This window comes from Limulus polyphemus, unplaced genomic scaffold (genome assembly GCF_000517525.1).
Source record: "Limulus polyphemus unplaced genomic scaffold, Limulus_polyphemus-2.1.2 Scaffold46, whole genome shotgun sequence".
Lineage (NCBI taxonomy): Eukaryota > Metazoa > Arthropoda > Merostomata > Xiphosura > Limulidae > Limulus > Limulus polyphemus.
Window position 1 is genome coordinate 1,261,660 of NW_013665656.1, and position 24,395 is coordinate 1,286,054.

The 24,395-nt window shown below is 33.3% G+C and overlaps 1 protein-coding gene across 1 annotated transcript in view; it reads right to left on the bottom strand.

Annotated features, from left to right (window-relative positions):
- LOC106462469 (myosin light chain kinase, smooth muscle-like) overlaps window positions 1-24,395 on the bottom strand; it is a 96,824-nt gene that overhangs the window by 40,628 nt on the left and 31,801 nt on the right. Inside the window, exons 3-8 of the mRNA XM_022390113.1 lie at window positions 20,409-20,447; window positions 17,188-17,370; window positions 16,667-16,776; window positions 5,433-5,489; window positions 5,156-5,215; window positions 1,542-4,118 (exon numbers count right to left, since the gene is read on the bottom strand). Coding sequence (XP_022245821.1) covers window positions 1,542-4,118; window positions 5,156-5,215; window positions 5,433-5,489; window positions 16,667-16,776; window positions 17,188-17,370; window positions 20,409-20,437 — 3,016 coding nt within the window. The 5' untranslated portion in view covers window positions 20,438-20,447. The remainder of the gene's footprint in view (window positions 1-1,541; window positions 4,119-5,155; window positions 5,216-5,432; window positions 5,490-16,666; window positions 16,777-17,187; window positions 17,371-20,408; window positions 20,448-24,395) is intronic.

Consider the following 24,395-nt stretch of genomic DNA (forward strand, 5'->3'; position numbering starts at 1 on the left):
TAGTGAAGACTTTTCTGTTTTTAGTAAACTGTTGTGATTATATAGGGAAGAGTTTTCTGTTTTTAGCAGGCTGGTTTGATTATAAAGTGAATACTGGTGTGATCATATAGTGAAGACTTTTCTGTTTTTAGTACACAAATGTGACTGGATAGTGAAGACTTTGCAGTTATTAGTAGACTGGTGTGATCATATAGTGAAGACTTTTCTGTTTTTAGTACACAAATGTGACTGGATAGTGAAGACTTTGCAGTTATTAGTAGACTGATATGATTGGATTTTAATAATCGAAAACGGTTTGTTACGCTTTAAAAAAAAACGATTGAGTATATAGTAAGATTTTAATGAGTGTTGTTAGATTACCATAATGATTTTATTTAACATCCGAGATTCTAAAGTGTTTTTAATTTCTTGTAGCGTGAATAATGTGGATATTTGAAATCTAAACAAATATTTTTCTATCATAGCATAGTGATTTCATTTGATATTTAAGGTTCTATTTTTTTAACACAATGGTAGAATGATTTAGTAAAATGAATTGGACGACTAATAAAAAAAAATTGGGGGTGTCGTACCATGACATTAGGGTAATTTCGTTGAATAATTGAAATATATAATTTGGTTACATTGCAGTATATCGATTAGTTTGGCTTGATACTAAAGATTTCGAAATGCGAAGTGTTGTTTAATCGAACCGGTCGAGACAACTAATCAATATTTAAAAAATTACGAACCATTGTGAGATATAATACGAGTCCGCCCTTCCTTTCACTCTCCTGGTATGAGCAGTATTACAATATCGAGAAAGGCAGTAAACTGTCTCGTAAAGATACTTACAATTTTATCTTCGTAAATAACACGTACACGTGAAAGTTCTCCGGTTGGAACAAAAAAACTCCTTACAGAACTTGCTTAGAATAAGCAATGGTTTCGCTCCGTCTTCTGCATCCATGGCGAAAATTTATGACAACTCCTATATCAGATTAATGAGGCAGGCTCAGATTGCTCTATGAAATATTACCAGCCTGTGTGCGTGAGGGGGGAATGGTTTACGCATAAGGCTACATAACTTCTAATGCATGGATGTGAACAATCGACAAAAACGATTTAGAAAATAACGAAATAGTTGTCCAATCTTATTCACAAAATAATAGTAGTATGGCAAGTTATGTTATATGGCAAAGAGCTGACAAATGTTTCATTTAAAACAGCAGAGCAGATGTTACTCAAACTTGCCTATCCATCTATCGATCAATATTATCTTTTTTTTTTTTTACTATTGAAATTCATCAAGTTGATTTTGATTGACTTAGTTTTAACTCAAAAATCTAAGCACATTAGAGTATTTTATGTAATCGTGATATAATTGACTTTGCCTGAACAAAAGATCAAAATATATATCACAAAGAACTAAAAACCGTGACAAAAGTGACATCTAACAAACCTACAGAAGATTATATTTACTTGCATAGCTTTTTACCGTTAATTTCGAAATAATATCATCTAACAAACGTATAGAAACGTATTGTATCAGTTTTTCTTACCCCTAACTTCCAAATATGCAAATGCTTCTGCCGTTCCCAACGAATTCTTTAATTTTACAACGTATTTTCCAGCATCTTGAGCTTTTACTGGGCGGATCTCCAAGGTGTGGAGACTCTCTTTTTGGGAGACAGTAATGCTATCTCCTGAGCTAAGATCTCTTCCATTATACTGCCAGACCACTGTTGGTTCTGGACACCCTACAGCAGAACAAAGAAACCTCACACCTTCTCCCTCGTTGACTACTTTGCTCCTTGGAGGGAGAAGAAATTCGGGAGCTTTAGGACGTCTTCGAATGCTGTGTTGAGAGGAGTGTTTGGTGAGTACACTCGGATGTGCGACGCTGATCTCGCTAACCTCGCTTTGACCAGGAAAACTCCAATTCTCACATACTGGTGTTGCTGGAGCAGATACAGAAAAACTCTTACAATAGTTAGGGATGGAAGACGTTGATTGTGAAAAAGATTTTGAAGGCCCGGACATCAGCCAGGAAGTTGTTGGTAACGTGGAAGGGACCTTGGGTGATCCTTTAGATTTATTGATGCTATTCTTATTGGAAGGTGAGGTACCTGATACTATATTTTTGACTCCCGAAGAAGAGATCGAAACCAAGTCATTAGTTAATGGTGAGGAAGAATTTGTCATTTTGCGGTTAGGCTTGGATTCAGGATCGTGTTCGATGGTTGTGTTTCTGTCATCAAGAAGAGGCTTTAATTCTGGCACCTCTAAAGACGATTCATGCAAACCCTGCTTGCTTTCTATTGTTTTTGACGATTCTTTTACAGAAGAATTTGGTAAATTGGGTTTATTTTCAATTTCCAAGTCAAAGGAAAAGTTGTAGGCGTTACACTTGTTTTCAGCTGCTTTTTTAACAGGCTTATCTAGTACAGGATCATGCAAGTTGAGTTTATTTGCGCTTACTTCTATACATTCACTTGATAAAGAGTTACGCAAGATAGGTTTGTTGTTGTCTGTTTTCATTTTCACAAATTCATCTAATGAAAAGTCATGCAAGTTGTATTTATCCGTTCTCATTCTTACGGATTCATCTGACAAACAGTTTCGTAACTCATATACTGCTGTTTTCGATTTTGTAAAATCAACCGAAGCAGAGTCATTTTCGTTACGTTTATTTGTTATATTTTTTGAAATTTCATCTGAAGTAGATTCAGATGAATTTAGCTTGTTTTTCATTCTCCCTGAATCTTCAACTTGAAAATTATATGAACCTTTTGTGTTTGCTTTTGATTCAACCGAAGAAGTGGGACCAAAGTTGAAATGTTTTGCTAATTCTGTTGCACCAGAAGATTCTTGGATGTTTTTTCTGTCCACCAAAGTTTTTTCGGGTATTATTGAAAAAGAAACACTTGATTTCTTTCTATTTTCAATATTATTGATATGGTCTACAGAAACATTTTTTCTTTCATTTAAGCATTTTGAAGAATCATCCAATGAAAGATTAGCTGAACTTTGCAGGATATCTATATTTTTGGGTACTTTGACCGTAGCGAAGTCAGTTGCATTCTTTTCGTTAATATGCATTGTGTTTGAAGGTTTACGTGAGGAAGCGTTACCTAATGAAGCAAATTTGGTAATCTGTGGATTGCTGATTGAATCATTTTCTTCAGGTTTCTGTAGCCTAGAAGTATTTAAGTTAGAATGAGATGATTTTTCCCTACATTCTGCAGGGAAAACATTTTTTGTCCTTGCTAAATGCATGATTGTTGAAGTAGTGGTCGGTTTAATAGCAGAAGTTGCTGATTGTTGGAAGTTTCCAGAAGGTTTTTTCGTCTTCTGAGGAATACCTAGTTTTTCTGAAGCCACAGAAGAGCATGGTTTGCTGGAATTTAAAAAAGTTTTAGACTTGTTTTGTGCATCAGAATGTTTGGGGGTATTCGTTATAATGGGAATTGATTGTGGTTTTCTCGATGAAGAAGTAGTCAATGGTTTTGATAAAGTTCCAGTAGAAGGATGCAACGTTTTTAGTTTCACTGTTGGCTTCGTTATTTTATTAGATGGCCCCAAAGGCGATGATTTGCTGAATGACACAGAACTATTATCTGAATTACTAGAAGTGGACATATTGTTTGTATATATTTTTGGCGTGACAGAAATGCTTGAGGATTTATTGGACGGAACAGGTCCTCTCACTGACACCTTATTCAGAGCAACAGTGGAAATCTTTGAACGAGTTTGCGAAGAAAAATCATTTGTTTTACTTATGGGTACCATTTTTGATGGAGAAAACCTTACTTCAAGCACAGACGTACACTTTGACTTGCCAGAATCTTTATCAGACTTCACTCGAGAGGTGGCGCTAGGTGCTGGACCGGTACTTTCAATGGCCTTTTTCTGTTTAGCCAAGTTTATAAAATTTTCACTTCTGTGGATCGTGCGGGAAATTCGCTCTTTGTGCTCCGGCACATTATTTGGACATTTTGTTGGAGTGATGTCAGCTTTTTGTACCCGTTGAAATGAAACTAATGGCTTAGAAGAACTAGGTGATGAAGGCTCACAAACTGGTTTATTTCTTAATCCACATGGCGAAGGCGTCCGGGTAGGTTTAACAGGTGAAAGAGCTAAAACATACCACAAGACATATAAGCAAGAAAATATTTGTGACACAAGTAATAAATATAAAACGGTTGACAGTATTACAGAATGTACTGTAGTTTCAATTTTTTTTGTATCTTTTTTTGTATCATCCATGGTTTAATTTTGTAATTTGTGATTCACTTGTGAGGGCCTCGCTAAAACACAAAGCTTAAGAATTACTACATAAAAATTAATTTAAGTGTCACTATTTATTTGCACCTACTCTTTCAAAAATAAATACATAAATATTTTTCAAACATATTATTATTTTGTATTCTTTAGAAGTTGTATCACACAAACATAATATTATGCTTCTGATTATTTTGAAAGCAAATGACACTGAATATTATAGAACCATTGCACTTATTAAGTAAATTAACTAATTAAAATTAACAAAGACAAAACTGTATATATAAATGTATATAACTTTAAGCAATTACTCTCGTTACTTGTTCGATGCATGAAAAGTGCTATTTTTTGTCAATGATGTGTTTCTGACATGACAAAAGCAAAACAAACTTTAACTTAAGATTTTATATTTGAAAAAAATAGATGATGTCTGTAAAGTCTAATCTTGTTCTCTTCTTTACTGGATAATTAAGAACAATACTGGGTTGGTCACGCTGGTAGTTTGAAGATTAAACCATTCTGTACTCTAAAATTCAGAAGGAATTCCCTTAACATTTAAATGTGTATTTATAAACAATTTTTATAACTTTAGAAGTCGATTTCAAAAGAAGAGACCTAGAAGATTCACTTGGGTCGTACATGAAACAATATAGTCACTTCGTAACTTTGAGTCAAAAATATTGATTGGAGTTGTTTTATATAGTAGCAATAGAGCAAAATGTAACCCTCGTCATTTCTCATTTTTTGTTTTTTGGTATATATATATATATTTAAGTAGGTTGTAATGCACATAAGAAAAAAAGTGACACTGATGATCATAATAACAATGTATACTGTGACTAATTATCACAAGTAGTATTATTATTACAGCAAAGAAGAAGAAACATTTTACCTCGACTTGATGTAACAGAACATTCGTTTCGACCACCATGTGGTAAAGTCGAACATTTTTCTATATTAATAAAAATAATAATTTTTCATTAAAATATTACATTTATATATTTAACAATGCTTATATTAGTTTACAAATACAAGTTGCTTTCTGTAATAACCACTTTGTTTATGCTTTTGACGTTTCTAAACCAACAATTGTTAAAACAAAGGAGGAAATGGGATACATTATTGCATTATATTCAGATGATGAAAATTATGGAGAAGTGAAGTCTTACCAGAATCGCGGTTCTTCTTACAATGAGGTGAAGATGTCGACTCCGACGTATTTCTCTCTTTTGAAATAAAGAAAACAAGTTAATAAATCAAACTGCAACTAATACAAGACTGTGATGATAGGAGGTTTCCAGATTAACAATACGGGTTAACAAATAAAAAGAACTGACTTAACAATCAAAACAGTTTGGATTAACCTATAAAACAATTTAAATTAACAATGAAAAACAATTAGGATTACCAATGAAAACAATCTGATTTACGAAATTTTAAATAGATTATTTTATCAATTAAGGCATGGATTCATTCTATTATAAATTATTATTCTGTCGCTAAAGACACAAATTAAGTGGTAAAATAATGTCATGATATAAAAACTGTTTAGTGTAGGTATTATTAATTGATTTTTTTTGTGAGTGAATATTTTATGATTGTTTAGTTTTTTCATAACAAGAGAATTAAAAGCAATTATTTTAAAGCAAACGTTATGACAAATTTAGTTACGTAACTCGGTAAGAATGGTACGTTGTGTTTATAATTCATTGATATTGAAGCTATCGAACGTCGGGTGAAATTTACTGATGTTGAGGATATGGAGATTTCTAGAATGCGAGCAGACGATTAAGTGATAAATATATAAATAGTGTGAGACGAGCGAGAACAGCAGACAGACAGAGCAGAGGAGAAAGTAAAGTGACGAGAAGTAGAAGTAACTTCTCTAATTTTCTACCAAAGAAAAGTAAAGTTACTTGCCGTAGGAGTGGAAGGCCTAACGATTAAAATGTAGAGGAAAACTAACAGTTTTAAAAGAGATAAAAAGTATAGTTTATTCCGTCAGAACGAGTTCTAGAGTAATTGAACCAGCCTAAGTGCACTTTGACAAAGGAACAGGCGATATCCGAAGTACGAGGACCAGTCGATTACTGGAAGAGCAGTAAACAACTATGGTAACTCACACTATAATTGTAAGTGAATCATACACGGAATACTAGTGCGATAAAAATTGATAAAGGTAGCTTGGCTTGTCAACTGAAATTCTAAAGCAATTGAATAGGCCTAAGTGGACTTTTGACAAGAAGAAGATAACTATATATAGTATTTATTATATGTCTATCATCTCTATAGTGTAAAGAATTTGTTGTACATACGTTTAACTAGTTCGAATGTATATATATATATATATATATATTATTTTGAAAACAAGTGGAGTGCGTCCTGTTCGTTTATTTTTAAATTTATCGCCAACAAGTCACAGACACTTACTGTAGAAGAATCCTTAGCCCAATACCCATATTATTCAACCTACTTACTAAATACTACTACTATATATAATATTAAGAAGAATAAGCACATTACTTTGACAAATAGTTACATCTCTCCTTAACTTTTACCTTTAATTCACCTGAGAGAGAAGATAATCTAAGCTTCATTTGTAAAAAGCACAGCGTACGTATGTACTGATAACTTGTTACTTGTGAATAAATGTTTACAGTGTATACAGTAGAGGTGTATATCAAGTATGGTTAACTAAGTAGTGTTAAGCTCAGTCTGGATTCTACAAATAGCCCTTATAAGGATCTCACACCTTGTTTATAGTTTACACAGTAGAGGTGTGTATTCATTGTGACCCACTAAATACTGTTAAACTCAAACTGTATCGTACAAACAGCCGTTATAAGCACTTCACACATTGTTTACAGCTTACATAATAGAGGTGTATATTGAATGTGATTCACTAAATAGCATTGAGCTCAATATGAATCCTACAAACAGTCCTTATAAAGAACACCTGGTTTATAACTTACTTAGAAAAAGTCTGTATTTAATGTGATTCACTAAGTAATGTGTAAGTCAATCTTAATATCACTAACTTGGAAACATATATCTATCTCTACAAACTATTGGGCAGAACGCCCTTTCACGGGTGCACTAAAGCCTCAATATCTAAAACTAACTAGTGGTCTGCTACGTAAGTTCATCGTTATTATATTACATTTGGGACAAAGGTTCTTCTCATAACTTTTAACTGGTACAGGTTAGGTTTTAATCAATGTGACGAAGTAGTTTTTCTTATTGTTCGTAAAATAGGATTTGTGAGATTTACCTGTAGCTCTTGCATAATGTGAGACTGTATAATTCTCTAGTGTTAAAAACAACACGCACACGCAACATTAACTACATAGTTCGCTGTTGTTTAATAGAAATAGTGAACAGGATACGGGGTTCATAAATACTAAATTACGCACAGACGATACACTAGGCATGTAAATCTCTTTCTGTTTCTTCTTTCTTACATTTCTCACTTTAACGCTATAATTCTCTTTAATAACTTAGCCATGTGCTTTTTTTTTCTGTTTTAAATAACACATAATTGTCTTCTTGGATTGTTGTAGTAAAAAACGTTTAATTCCCAAGCGAGTAGAACCTTTGTCCCACAGTGTGAAATAATCACAAGGAAACTACACATCAAGCCACCTAGCGGTTATAATAAACAAACACGAACCGACGTCTTGAATACAGATTTAGACCAGGGAGAATATTCTCAGGGACAGGGGTTACGAACCAAAACATACCTTCTAGTCGTTTAGTTAATTAAACCATTTATAATGGCCTCACAAACAAAGAACATCAACCACAGTCGAGAACGATAACAGTTATTACAGGAACAACTATAGGATTTCGAGCGCCAAATTAAAATGTCATCAGTGATTTGCCTAAAGGTAAGATCACATGGTGAAACCATTGTGCCACCTAGAGTTTCGTTGTAATAAGGATAATTATTTATTCATTGTTTTTTTTTTAACAAATTAAAAAAATATTCTTTATTAAAGCGTCATTACGTTGTATATTATGTAAACCTGAGAGGTATCGTGCTGATAAGTGATAGATCACCCATGACAACACGGTCTTTCGGATGTTCTAACTATAAAAACATAGTTCCTTGTGGTATCTTGTGGATGTTCAAACGGTAAAAACATGGTTCCTTGTGGTAGTCAATATACACGCCGATACCTCTCTCTAGAAGAACTAATCAACTTATTTTTTTATTGTTCATGTTATGTCTTTTATTATCTGCGTGTAAAATCTAAAGGTTATAAAAATTGTCATGCAATTTTAGACGTACAACGTTACCATCATAAATGTAACTGAAGCAAGAATATGTTAATCTCCATACCAAACTTAAGTAATATATATATATACCAGGTTTTTCAGAAATCTATTGGCAAACAAATAATTTAGAAAGGGAGAAGCACAGTGGTATGGACCTACCAGTTGACAGTATTTTTGAGGTCGTTCAAGGTCATATGACCTTCGAAACGTTTTTATTAATATGCTTCATACACTCAAAATGTCAGTGACAAAGATGTAAGACAACAAGTTAAACACTATAAACTGTGCATTACCAAAAGCGCTCCACAAAAAGAACAGTTATATAATTTCTGTATTGCATATTGATGTATAAAAGACATCTTAATACTAGTAATAAACAACCTTTGTGTCTTAGTGAAACCCTCTTGAAGAAGCTGTAAAGCGAAACGTTGAGTATCCAATTAGAAAAAATTTACAAATTTGGTGTTATAAGGTCGTTTATTAATAGTATAAGAACAATTATAGCTGTAACTGCAGGTGAGGTAGTATTACGAAATGGAAGCAAACAATTAATTTCTGTGTTCAAAACCCCGCCAAAGTATGACAAGTGCCAATGTATCATCTTCATTGTCAATACTGGTTATTGTTCTTGATCTGTACGTACGTTGTATATGCTAAAATGAGCCTGTAGTACACAGCCACTGACACAAATTTCTTATTATCTGATGGGATCATCTGGAAATCATTCAATACAAAACCTGGTAGCAGCTCAGGCATTCTGGTGGCATTCTCCATACAGAAGGACCATGTAACCTGAATACTGTGCCATTATTTAGATGATTATGGCCGCAGCCGCTGTAGCATAAAATTCTGACTTTGCGCTCTAGATTCCTGTAACAACATTTGCTATGGTCGAATTTCGATTTTCTGCAGCACAAGTTCCATAAACATGGAACATGTGCATTTATTCATAAAACTGTTACTCTTGAGGGGCAATTTTAGTAATTTTTGGCTTAAACTATTTCACTTGTTAATGTCTATACCGTTGCCACTGACATTTTTTGGTGTATGCTACATATTAATGAAATTTACGAAGGACATGCCCTTTAATGACCTCAATTATATTGTCACATGTTAGCCCCACAACACCTAATTTCATACCACATACAATTAATTTATTATACCTCTCAATTTCTGAATTATTTGCCTTTCAGTGAACCCACGTAGGTATAAATGTAATCACATACACAAAGTTTCAACAAATTTAACGAAGCCGTCTTACAATATCAAATACTATACTTATTCTTACCATGGATTAGGGGTATTTTCCTATTTACAAATGAATGTAACACAAACAGCATAGATAAAACGACAGTTTCTTTAATACAAATGTTCAGTAAATATATTTTCAGAAGCCTCAAATATACAAATCAGTTTATAACAATAGCTAGGATTTTCTTGATCCCAATAAGAATATTAACTTATTCTATAACAACAAAAAACGCACTAAAAATAGTTTATGTATTAGAAGAGAACTTCGAATGTGCTTAATCACTGTGTGAATTGCGCTTAGTATAATTTAGACGATTTAAAGCCATCAAGTCCCACGGCGAGACAGCTGTAAGTTTGCAAAGCTAAAATCAGGGGTTAGATTACCCATGGTGGACAGAGTGCAGTTAGCACATTGTGTAGCTTTGCGCTAAAAACAAACAAACCAAAAAAAAAAACAATGAAACAAAATAATCAAAAATAAATACAGTATTAGCACGATTATTGGGCGATCTCGAATATAAGGCGACCCCATTTTCAGAAACCATGGGAAACAAGAAAAATTGAGTGTCATAACATCTTTTTAGGTCCCCAAAACCAGTACTATAACTGAATAGCCTGCAGGTGGATTAGATCTAATTGTTTAAGTGGAAACCGTTTTAGGATATTAATCTATGTGGTAAGGTATATTCCAGACCGCTTCCGAATGCTGATAGGTGTTATAATACATATATATATATTTAAAATAAACTTCAGATTTCGTGGTCGAAAGCTGTGGAACAAAAAAAAAAGTAAATAAAAAAAACACATTTGATTGGTGAATTTTGATCTCTCCTTGGCTGGGTGTTCACATTTTATAAAATATGAAGAAAAAACCCTTCGATTGTCGAATTTTGTATCCAACGTCTGATCTCTCTTGTGCTGAGTTTTCACACTGTATACAATATACGTCCATATTTGTTAATACTACCTTCTGAAATAATCGTCACTGTTAAATTTACCTGTTAGTATTCTAAAAATTAATATTTAAATAGTTTTAGAGAAAACTTGAAAACGTGCCATATATTCGAACAAATATTGTTAAATGTCTATGTTTATGCTGAAATGAAAAACGGAAATTTTCTTATTTTTGTTAAAATCAATAAAACGTTAAATTTCTAAAAATAATTTATCATGGACTAACTTGAACTCATTATAAAACACGTTCTCAAAATCAAAGAGAATAAATTCCGAAACTCCTTAATGTACTGTTCAACTGTCCATTTAATCAGTTTCTAATTGATTTAGTCGTTAACTGAATATATTCAATAATAATAAAAAAATAGAGATAAAGAGATAGGTAATTTAAATAAATGAAAATACCCCAAAGAATCTTTGATTAATAAGAATGTAATTAATTACACTGATTACTATGGAATGTTTAACTAACAAGAACAGTTTTATTTATAGCAAAGTTGATACATTAAAATAATCCAACCAATTAACATTCCAGCCCAACTTTCAGTTAGGGGTCAGTAAACTGAAACCCTTTAACGTCGCCGGATCATTGACCCTTCGCATTAATGTTCCAGAGAAAGGAGAGCGAGTTAGTGGCTTTTAACACCTAATAAACCAATGCACGGCTGCTATTCTATATCACATATCCATTCACCCTGTCACACTCGGAACCCCAGCTGATTTGAGATAAAGGTTTCTCGGAGAACTTGCGGTATGTTTTATTAGCTTTTAGTTGTAAACTAGTTCGGGTTATTGCCTTTGGGTTGATGTCAGTTGCCACGACATGATTCTGCTTTTACTGGGCACGTTTTTTATTATGATAATTTTTATATATCTCTTCTGTAAGGTAGATGACATGTTAATATGTTAAATAAAGACATCTTTCTGAATTCCTCGTACTTGCGACGTCATTAAGCATAGCACTATTTTGCGACAGTTTATATATATATATAATCGCGAATGTCTTTCTCTCTCTGTGAGTCTTACGCATGACAAACTACAAACTCCAAATTCGGGGTACAAATACAACTTTGTGCGGGAAGTAACATAGGCTATGTGGTTGTGACCTCAGAGCGATTTTGAGGCCAAAATGACAAATATAGCAATTTTTGGCAAACACGACAACCAACGACGACCAATTGGTCTCAAATTGAATAGGCCGGATATTTTTGGTTATGTGTAATCAAAAGGGCTAATATTTACGTTTTTTCTCTGTGTGAGCACTTCTCCTAATCATTTTATCCATGATCAACTATGTGTTAAAATGATTTAAAAACTTCGTGGAGCCTTCATTTGCTTCTCTGCTCGTAATCTCTTCTTTTTTTGTTCCTGACATCAAGACAAAAAATATTGTGTACAAAGAAGATTTACAGTAGACCAATAAATTAGCATGCATATAAAAAATTAAATCAGCCGAGTACTCTGCTAGTATATCAATATAACTAGGAAGTGTTTCTGTTCTTGATATTTCGACAAAGCTACAACAGGGCTAGCCGTCTCTAATTTGAACCGATAGACTAGAGGGAACAGTACTCATCGCCAACTCTTGGGCTACCACAATCGAATAATGGAATTTGAACGTCACTTTTAAAAAGTATCCACAGCTTCCAAAGGCGGAGTGCAATTTTGCGGCAGTGGGGCGCAAACAATTTATTACTCTAAGATTCACATTCCGGCACGCTACTCCCTAGGTCACTTCGGCGCCCATAGCTAAGAAAGGAGGTTCAAAGATCACCCACAACTGGAATAAGAATATGAAGCAAAATGATGAAAACAGAGATTAAAATTAGGCTAAAACATTTTCTTCAATATAATTTTATAGTATCGGCAATACCTTTGGTATGTTTTGAACTTCGCGCAAAGCGAGGACTATCTGCGCTAGGCGTCCTTAATTTAGCAGTGAAAGACTAGAGGGAAGGCAGCTAGTCATCGTCAAAAACAAAAAAATCGAAAATTATCTATATTACTGCTTGAAATCTGTAAGAACATATCTTTGTACCAAATCCCATATAAATTGACCGAAATATGGTGGAGTAAGTGTCAAAAACAAACAAATGAAAATTAAGCTTTTTATGGCATCTTCACCACCCTCTTACAATTGCTAAAAATGGGCAAGTCCTCCACTTCTGTTTGTTAATATGTGGGACCTGTAGAAAAGTATTTTTGTACCAAATCCCATATAAAATGACCAAAATATGGCGGAGTAAGTGTCAAACACAAACAAATTAAAATTATGCTTTTTATGACATCTTGACCTCTCCCTCCTCTTACAATTGCTAAAAATGAGCAAGCCCACCACTTTTGTTTGTCAATATGTGGGACCTGTAGAAAAGTATTTTTGTACCAAATCCCATGTAAACTGATCAAAATATAGCCGAGTAATTGACCAAAACCCACGAAACTGTGTTTTTTTTTTTTGAGCACTGCCCCTTATAAAGACTGAAAATGAGCAACTCCAAGTTATTTTACGTCAATGTGTTGGGCGGGAGCGTGAGAATTTATATTTGTGCCAATTTTCATCTTAATTGCTGTATATATGACCGCACGGGAGTCCAAAATATATTTTTTGGGGGTTGTTTGACTTTTGACCCCATAAAATCCTTAAAAATGCGAAAATAAAAAAAAAGTGAAAAAGTATTTCGGCGTATTGGACCAAGGTATAACCCAATCAAGTCTCAAGTCAATCCGCAGAGAAATGAAAGAATAGCGATCGATTGAAAAGTGTTTGGAAGAAGAATAAAGAAAGAAAGAAAAAAAAATAGAAAAACGACAGAGACTGCGGAGACATCATAATTACGTTTTCTCTCTACTGGGTGGTTGTTTAGACTATTTTACCTGATTATCGCCAGACAGTTTTACTCACGCTGTCGAAAATTATAAAATAATGTTTTTTTTTTCTCTCTCTCACTGAATGAATCTTTAAAAATAATTTGCTCGATAACTGCCGTATAATCTTATTTATTTAAAGTATATGTCACTAGAAGAAAAAAAGAAAATTCTTGATCTGATTCAATTGTGTTTCATGTAGCTATATAAATAACTTTATTTGAAGATCATTAGACGCTTCCAGTCACAGAAGAGGAATTACAGAACAAAAAATAATATTCAAAAGTAAACCTTTGTAAACGTACTGCATGTTTGGAAGATTTTGTTTCTTGATAATCGGTTACTGATTATTATTATGATTATTATTACCCCCAAGAGGAAATTCAATAAACAAAAAAGAATAAGTAATATTAAAAGAAGTGTATGTAAAGGAAGACACTGAGCAAAACTATCCAGGTTAATTTATGGTGGTTGGGTTCTAGCATTGAGCATAAAACATCCAGATTAATTTGTGGTGGTAGGATTTTAACACTGAGCATAAAACATCCAGGTTAATTTATGGTGGTAGGGTTCTAACACTGAGCATAAAACAACCAGATTAATTTATGGTGGTAGGCTTCTAATACTGAGCATAAAACATCCAGATTAAGTTATGTGATTGGGTTCTAACACTGAGCATAAAATATCCAGGTTAATTTATGGTGGTTGGGTTCTAACACTGAGCATAAAATATCCAGGTTAAATTATGGTGGTAGGGTTCTAACACTGAGCATAAAACATCCAGGTTAAGTTATGGTGGTTGGGTTCTAACACTGAGCATAAAACATCCAGGTTAATTTATGGTGGTAGGGTTCTAACACTGAGCATAAAACATCCAGGTTAGTTTATGGTGGTAGGGTTCTAACACTGAGCATAAAATATCCAGGTTAAATTATGGTGGTAGGGTTCTAACACTGAGCATAAAATATCCAGATTAATTTATGTGGTTGGGTTCTAACAATATCAGAGGAACAATAAAAGATTACCAGCTTTTGCTAAATTACCTAGTTATTTCCGATCTGTGTTTTTTTTCCATTTCCTTGTTTATCAATCTATTGTGAAGCAAAATCAGTATCTGTCATTATTTCAAACGAAAGTGTTGCTTTGTTTTTGAAAGTTTCTTAAGTAACCGAGTGTAATTACCAACACAAATAAAAAAAATCTCCTTCCGCACAATCTGTCTTATTACTTCTATCCTAGATGAAACATAGATCAGGAGCAGGAATTCAATTTTTTTAATGAATTAATTAATAAAAAGACGAATTCTGAGATCTATCGCTATATTTTATGTTGGCTGTAAAAGACAACACCTCCCGGTGGTCAGCGGTAAGTCTGCGTGCTTACAACACTAAAATTCAAGTTACGATACCCGTGGTTGGCAGAGCACAGACAGACCACTGTGTTGCTTTGTGCTGAATGACAACCAACCACAAACAATTAAGAAGGCACATAAGACCAGGGCGCTTAACTCCCTACTAGTAATGGTTACTGTACACATATGATGAAATCAGACAACTTTGGTATATCGGAGAATATGTTCGATGATCATAGGGGTAATTAGGTATGAAGGGTACGAATATTTAACCGTTTCTTTACTGACTTTCTTCTGTAAAAAAACAAAAAAGATATGAAAAACGAAGTGAAAAATTATCATATCTGAAATTTTTGATATAACACCTCTGTTTTTCTCTATAGAAAATAATAAGAAACGTATCTGAATATTTCGACTAATTTTCTTCAGGACATATCAACGAACCTTATTGTTCCAGAATATTCGCACAAAGGGCTATCTATCTGAACATAGCCGTTCCTATGATGATCTGACAGACTAAAAGAAATGCTGCTAGTAAACAGTATCCACAGCCAACTTTTGAAATACTCTTATTTTTCAAATATTGGAATTTGACCGTCGTTCTTATAGCATACTTATAACCCTAAAGCAGGTAGCACGGTTTTTGCAGTAACGGGACACGAACGGTAGACCCTCCGTCTCAGAGTTCGTGCAAACTAGCCTCTAAACCACGTTCGGTCCAATAAAACTTAAATGAACAAAATATTGGTTATTTCTAGTTTTTTAGGGGCGTGAATATAACTTTTACTTCAGCTCAACTCTTCAGCATGGTATCATCCTTTTCACAAGTATTTGAACACATATTACAAAATAACAGGAAGACGACAAAATGCTCTACGACATTGGATGCAAACAATTTTCAAAAGACTTAAATTCTGTAATAAGAAACAAGATCACTTCGGGTAAATAAAACCAAAACAACTTCTCAGTCTGCTTAACACCACAAAGAAAATCAAAAACGGTATAATCTTCATATAACTCTTACCAAGTTCTGGTGTTAAACCGGCCAGCTTATGGTCACTTATAGACTAAAAGTAAAGTCCCATCTAACCGTTAACAATAGGGGATTCTCAACAGCCGCGGCACTTGAAATTCTTTTAGGTAGGATTAGAGTAAATTAATCTATGAAACCTATTTTCCCTTTTTATTAGCTATATTTTGTGCGCCAGCAATACCAAGTGAGGGGCTCGCGTATACCCGATTCGATTTTATTACTCATCAGGATCTCTACCAGCCTACCGTCAAATTGAAATGCTTTTAAGCGGGATTAGAGTAAATTGAACTATGAAACCTTGGGCGTGGTCAAATATATCAATCGAAAGGGTTTGACCTCCTGAGTCCAAAACTGCAATTATATCTGAAGTCGGTCAAGAGGTGACGGATCTATGAGCTAAACGTTTGTGCTTGAAAAACTCAGAGCCATTCTATAAGCTGCTATGCCGCAGCTACGAATTTAGAACAAGTGATCATCAATCTAAGTTCTGTAATAAACTCTGTGTATTGCCACCTGAATGGTGAGGAGTATTCCTTGAGTTTAGTAGCAGAGTCAAGTTTGTTATTTCATCACACCACTGATGTAAAATCGTGCTTAATTAGTAAAAAAAAGAAGAAGAAAGAGACGTACGTTCTAATACTGTATTATCTTCATTAATATTATGTACTCACCGTTAAGAAAAACAGTCGCCATTGTCTGTGAGGATCCGGCTTTATTGCTGGCAACACAACAATACTTTCCTTTCTCATTTTCACTGGTGGCTTTTATGTGTAATCGACACCTTAAAGTGGCAGAAAAAACCCAGTAATTAACTGCCAATTATAGCAATCGTGCTACGTTAAGAAAAAAAACAATAAAAACTGTCATTAACGATTTACAACTCCATTAGACTTAACTTGAACTTATTTCTTAACATCTGGCTACAAATTGTTGCCGTGCTTTATTAACTAAATAAATAAAATTGGCTCAAAAAGTAAAACTAAAACTTTAATTAAATTCTATATAAATCAGTTACTGAACAGAGTTACCGGTCTAAGTTTACTTAATTTAATTAGATTCAGTTTCAAAACGAAATGGTACTAATTATGAATTTAACAAGAAACGTATTACGGCAATAACTGTATTTAATGTAATTTTGGATGAATAGATGAACAGACAGATAGTTATAGAGAAATAGATAGATCATGCTCACTTCTCTCCTGAACGCTCTATGTGTAATTGCCTAGAGGAACCTATTTTACGACCTGACCGCTCCCACCAGACATGTGGGATAGGATAGCCTCGTACGCAACACTCCAGGGTGACAGGCTCTCCTAGGGCAATGTATACATCTTTTAAAGGCCTGGTGAACGTTGGTGACGAGAATGACCCACTGCTGTCATAAAACATATATGTGGGGCATGTAATATCCATAAATAAATATATATATATATATATCAATTAATTCTCTCCTCACTTTCAGTAACTAGCCTGTAAGTAGAACTACCAAAGTTATGAATGTCTAATGCAAATGAATAGATTGCATCTTCTGTATCATCAACAGTAAAAAAAAAGAGCAAGAAGTCTCTCTATCCACAAATTTTACAACTAGAAGTCTCTCTATCCCACAATTTTACAACTAGAAGTCTCTCTATCCACCAATTTTACAACTAGAAGTCTCTCTATCCACAATTTTACAACTAGAAGTCTCTCTATCCACCAATTTTACAACTAGAAGTCTCTCATCCACCAATTTTTCAACTAGAAGTCTCTCTATCCACAATTTTACAACTAGAAGTCTCTCTATCCACCAATTTTACAACTAGAAGTCTCTCTATCCACCAGTTTTACAATTAAAAGTCTCTCTATCCACCAATTTTACAACTAGAAGTCTCTCTATCCACCAATTTTACAACTGGCAAATGGAATAAGTACCGAACCAACCGAAAGAGGTTGTAAAGGAATTGAAACGGTGGTCTGCCGGATTATGGTTTTTACACATAGTTTACGCTACAGACATGGCTTAAAGCATATTTCAACGTCACATCCAACAATATGTAATTTACTAGTTTTGACGAGTAAACTCGTAAAATTGGGTGAAATACTAATAACAAGTAGAAGTTGCTACAAATTCATGTGGCGTGTTTATGAAAAAAAAACACTTTTCCCTGTATCGGGTTTGATTATTACAGTAAAAAAAAGAAGTTAATTTTATCATTACATAATGAAGTTTCTAACAATTTTCAAACGAATTTCTTTTTTTTTCTGCTTTTATATCTAGTAAAGCCATTTGCCGTGATCCCGTTTTATTTCTCGACTTGTGATTTATGACATAACGAAACACGTTTAACTTCCACACGAGCGAAATAGCATAAGTTACTTATAGTTGAATATCAGAAAATATGATATTTCTATACTATGAAAAGTATATATATATATAGATACATTTAAAAGTTGAAGACAGGTAGATAAAGCCCCCAGGTGCCTCAGCACTAAGCATTATGGGTTTATAACAGGTAGCCATTGTACAGTTTTGGGCTTGAATAAATAAACTGAAATATATATAGATAGAATCTTCAACAAAATTGGTTTGTTTTGAATTTCACGCAAAGCTACACGAGGACTATCTGCACTAGCCGTCCCTAATATAGCAGTGAAAGACTAGAGGGAAGGCAGCTAGTCATCATCACCCACCGCCAACTCTTGGGCTACTCTTGACCAACGAATAGTGGGATTAACCGTCACATTATAACGCCCCCACGGCTGAAAGGGCGAGCATGTTTGGTGGAACGGGGATTCAAACCCGCGATCCTCATATTGCGAGTCAAGCGCCCTAACCACCTGGCCATACAAGACCGTCAAGAAAAACTAAAATATTGTGCTTCTTCGAAGTAATTATATTTTGATTAATGATCAAATTTTGAAATTTTGAAATCATATCTATATATAAACCCATTAATCTTTTTTTCTTCATTGTCTAAAGATTCATATATAAAATAAAACCCAGCTTTCAGAAATTTTATTCAATAGCCACAACTACAGAAAAGATTTTTACTGTTGTAGTTTTATTTCTTGTCAACGCATAATGTCTTGTAAAACACCTTCTCTTCAAGCGTATCTGTCTACCAACAAGAGTTTTCTTGTTATTATTTGAACACTTCATTCATAATGTTACTATCATCACTTTAAATTATTTTAGCGGTGGCGTGTGAAATAATCCTGCGTTGCACTTTTTTTTAGTAGTTTTCTTTAACTTGATGGCCCGGCATGGCCAGATGGATAAGGCGCTCGACTCCCAATCTGAGGGTCGCGGGTTCGAATCCCCGTCCCACCAAACATGCTCGCCCTTTCAGCCGTGGGGGCGTTTTAATGTGACGGTCAATCTCACTATTCGTTGGTAAAAGAGTAGCCCAAGAGTTGGCGGTGGGTGGTGATGACTAGCTGCCTTCCCTCTAGTCTTACACTGCTAAATTAGGGACGGCTAGGCAGATAGCCCTCGTGTAGCTTTGCCCGATATTAACAAAACAAACTTTAATTTGATATCATTCAGATGTTTTATTAGCTAAAACTTGAGAATCTCTAATGAAATAACACAAAATAGTTAGATGTTTACACTATTACAAATTTAAAACACTACAGTGTATAAAAGCTAGATTTTTTTGTAGATCTCGAATGTTCTAGTTTTCTTTCATTGGGTAAAAATGAACAAAAAAGTCTGCCACAAATTGTCTCACTAGTTAAAAAAGAACAGAGAGAAATGTTCTTAATTCATTCCGCGTAATATTGGGAAAGTTTTTCAAAGACTAAAACATACAATCGGATTCACAGATGGCCTAATTTTGTTGAGATTTCTTATTTCATTTTATTTAAAAGTTCCATTGACATTTAAAGCTTGGTTGCAATTTTGACTTCACTTGCATAATGCATTTCTTCAAATTTATCTTTTGAAAAATTAAAATGATTTTTGAAAACTTCTAAAAAATTCAATGTTGTTTCCAGTATATTTTGTTGATTTAAGATAAGGATGAAGAATTGTAATTAATTTTGTCTAATTATTGAGAAAATAATGTATAATTAACTCTAACATGAATATACATTATCTTGTCTTCTACCATAATTATGCGTTACCTATATAACTTTTGTTCGATATCATAAATTATTATTAACATGAAAGACGGTTTAGATTGTGGTCAACATTTATATATACATAAACTCATTCATAATATCTATGGTTATGAAGAAAATGTGAATACGGTATACACTAAATTAATTTAACTTTCAAGATTTTAAATGTTATACAAAACTACAAGTTATACAAGGTTGATACGTTTAAAAAGGTAATTGATTATCAGGCGTGTATTATTTAAAAAATATCTAACTAACACAGTTTGTTGCTTTATTGATTAACAAAAAAAAAAAAGAATGAATACTTACCAATTTAGATTATTTCGAGAAACTGCCATCTGGTGATAACTGTATAAAAATATAAGAAATATGCAATAAACAGCTGAAAATTTTTTTAAATTCTGATTCATATTCAAAATACTAAAACAAAATAATCATGGTATACAGATACAATATAGAGATGACCGCTGTTGCTCAGTCTTTTTGAGGCATCAGAATCATAGGGTGAGAAATCAGAAAAGGTTGAAAAACAGGAATGTCATCTAAGCATTTTAAACCAAACATGCTATAGACGACACCATATCTCATCAATACCTTCTATAATAGTATAAGAAGCTGTACAACTTTAAATCACCAAAGGGCATTTTTACTGACGGAGCCGAGCCGGAAACGCCTTTCTGGTTGGCCTACGAATACATAAGCGCATGCCAAAAGTTTGGCCCGCCCAGACAATTAGAATAATTGACAATTTTCGGGAATCATTAGTGAAGTGTTTGATCCAGACTAATTATTAGGTTTCTTGGCGAAATATCTATCGATAGTATCTAAGAGGAATCTTTCTTTGGAGGTAACGCCCTTGTTACTATAACAGTCAACTTCTGCTGTAGTTCCTGTCAGTTATATTAATAGCTTTCAAATACCCGTATAATTTGGTTTATTATGCATTGAAGTGCTTAAAGTTGACCTTGACAATAAAATACAGTCTAGTCTTAATTTCGTTTTCTTCCAACGAAATCACTAGCCTAAAGTCATAGCTGACCATTAATGAATTCTGACATTAATTAGTAGAACAGTCTGTGGTCATAAAAAACGCTCCAAATGCCAGGATTGAACGAATATGTAATGTACATTGCATAACCAAGAATTAATACGTTCTGTTTTGTTATTCTTATTAAACACTAGAAAAACATTATTATAGTCGAATAATAACTTAACCTTAAATAATAACTATAATAACTTAGTAAATTGTCAACGTTTTTTTGAAGTTCAAAGAACTAATTTGTTTTATCTTTTTTTATCTCCTATCTATATACCCCTTTCTGTTATATTTAATTCTTTGTATACTTAAACATTTCTTACATCTACGCAACTGGTCCCAAGTTAACCTAAATTTATTCTAAAGCTGCATTTATATTAATATCAAAACTCTAATACACATAAATTGAAACATACACAAACTTATTAACCATTGAGCGTTTCGCCCTTACTCTTCGAAAAATTAAATAGGGTTAAGAGACATTGTGCGATTTTTTATTTATTTTTTCATGTTGTTTCATGAAGATCAGACAAAAACATTCTTCATATTGTAAATGGTAACCTGAAGAGATTTATCATTTAAATACTGCTGATCATCATTATTTGAAATATGCTATAAATAGATAAGTAGACGGTCGATAACCATGCACCTTTAATCTTACTCTTTACTGTTCTTAACTAGAAGGTCGATAACCATACACCTTTAATCTTACTCTTTACTGTTCTTAATTAGGAGGTCAATAACTATGCACCTTTAATCTTACTCTTTACTATTCTTAAGTAGGAGGTCGATAACCATACACCTTTAATCTTACTCTTTACTGTTCTTAACTAGGAAGTCGATAACCATGCACCTTTAATTTTACTCTTCACTGTTCTTAACTAGGAGGTCGATAACCATGCACCTTTAATCTTACTCTTTACTGTTCTTAACTAGGAGGTCTATAACTATGCACCTTTAATCTTACTCTTTACTGTTCTTAAGTAGGAGGTCGATAACCATACACCTTTAATCTTACTCAATGTGGTAGTTGTAGAGCATCGAAAATGAATAAAGTTGTGGCAGTGACTGTTAAGGCTAATTGTCGTAGATTATGTAACAGGTAAACTCGTGTTTAAATACGAAATGTATTTAAACTTTAAGCCTAACTTTCGATTTTTACGCACCTGTTTGAATTTGTATTGGGATGTCATGGTATTGCGTTATTTATAAGTCACGGAAAAATAAAGAATTAATTAGTTAATATGTTTCCTTGCGTGTCGTTTATGTTACTGAAGTAATTGCCTTTATATTTAATGCTATAAACGTCGTAGTTTTGGATTCGTATAGAACAATGCTCGTTAAACGTTGTTCACTTTTGCACTCGTATGAACGTAAAAGTACCACTGTACAATTAGCTGATAGGAATATTGGGTTTCCATACGAGCTAGAACGGACTAACTGACACACATTATTATTTTAATTAAATGGATTATAGGTCAACTAACAGGGGGAAAAATGGTAATACAAGATAATTAACAGGGTTAAAATTTGAAAGATGATTTAATGTTTATATTGTACATAAATTCTAAGCAAGGAGCAAACTTAATAATTCAACTAAATGTGTCACCTGAAATAATAGAACTAAATCTTGCCAAATTCATTAGTGTTTATATTTTACGTCATACAAGTTAACATGGAGAAAAACAGAATATTCAATAGCTTATGTTTCATACCATTAAAACCCTTTAACAAAGAGAAGAGTTGAACATTCAACTGTTTATGTTGAACATCATCAAAAACATACAACAGGAAGAAGGGCTGAACAAGGTTTAACTGTTTATGTTATATATGATCAAACCCATATACAAGGGAGATTGCTGAACAGGATTCAACTGTTGATGTTGTGCACCGTCAAAACCATATAAAATGGAGAATGGTTGATCGGGATTCAAGTGTTGATGTTGTACACCGTCAAAACCATATAAAAGGGAGAATGGTTGAACGGGATTCAAGTATTGATGTTGTACACCGTCAAAACCATATAAAATGGAGAATGGTTGAACGGGATTCCACCGAATTTGTTGTGCGCCATCAAACCCATATAATAGGCAGAAGGATTCAGTAGGTTTCAATCGTTTATAGTATATCTTATAAAAAACAAATAAAAGGAAAAAAGGTTCAAAAGATTCGTTTCTTCATGTTGTATACCATCAAAACGATATGATATGGAGGTGGATTGTACAAGATTCTACAGTTTATATTATATTTTGTCAAAACCATTTAAAAGCGAGAAGGGGGGAAGAAAATTCAACTGTTTTTGCTGTACACGATCAAAACTGTATAATAGGGAAACGGGTTGAACAAGGTTTAGTTGTTTATATTATATCTTATCAAAACCATAGAAAAATTAGAAGGGTGTAAGAACATTCAACTGTTTATATTATATCTTATCATAACCGTATAACAGGAACAAGTGTTTAACAAGATTGTACTGTTTATATTATATCTTATAAAAAATATATAGAAAGGAGAAGGGTGTAAGAACATTCAACTGTTTATATTATATCTTATCATAACCATATAACAGGAACAAGTGTTTAAAAAGATTGAACTGTTTATATTATATGGGTGGAAGAAGATTCAACAAGTTGTGGTTATTTTTGTTATGTGAAGTGCAACCTATACAATTATTTCATGTTTTACTGAACTTGAACTGTAAAAGAATATTTCCCTAATGTAAAAGAAAAAGAGACAGATGAAAAATATCTGTTCTTATAGAAGTAACAAATGGTATTTAGGGAGTATATGGACTGTTTAATGATTTAGCAATTGTTCTATTTTCGTTTCTAATAGAACTGTCAACGACCTTTATGACAAAAAAAAACGACTCAATTAAAAAAAAAACCTTTTATCTTTGTTCCAGCCTGTTATTTACATCTTTCTATAAAGGTCACAGCTTGTACATAAAAACAAAGAAAACTTGTCATTAGTTGCTTTTGTGGGTGTAGACGTAACCTTGGTGTTTTTACAGCTGTAGTTTTCTACGTGTTTGCAGCTGTTCAACTTTTTATGGCATATACTACACAATGAAGAAACTCGATTTTTTTCAAAAGTTAATGGAATGTAATACATTATGGTTATATTTGAAACAAGTTTTATTTGAATCAGTACATCAACTTGTTTTTATAACTTTCAAAGCGTCATATTTCGTTTATTTCGAGGAAATACTCTGCAATAGAGTATATATATATATATATATATATATATATATATATATA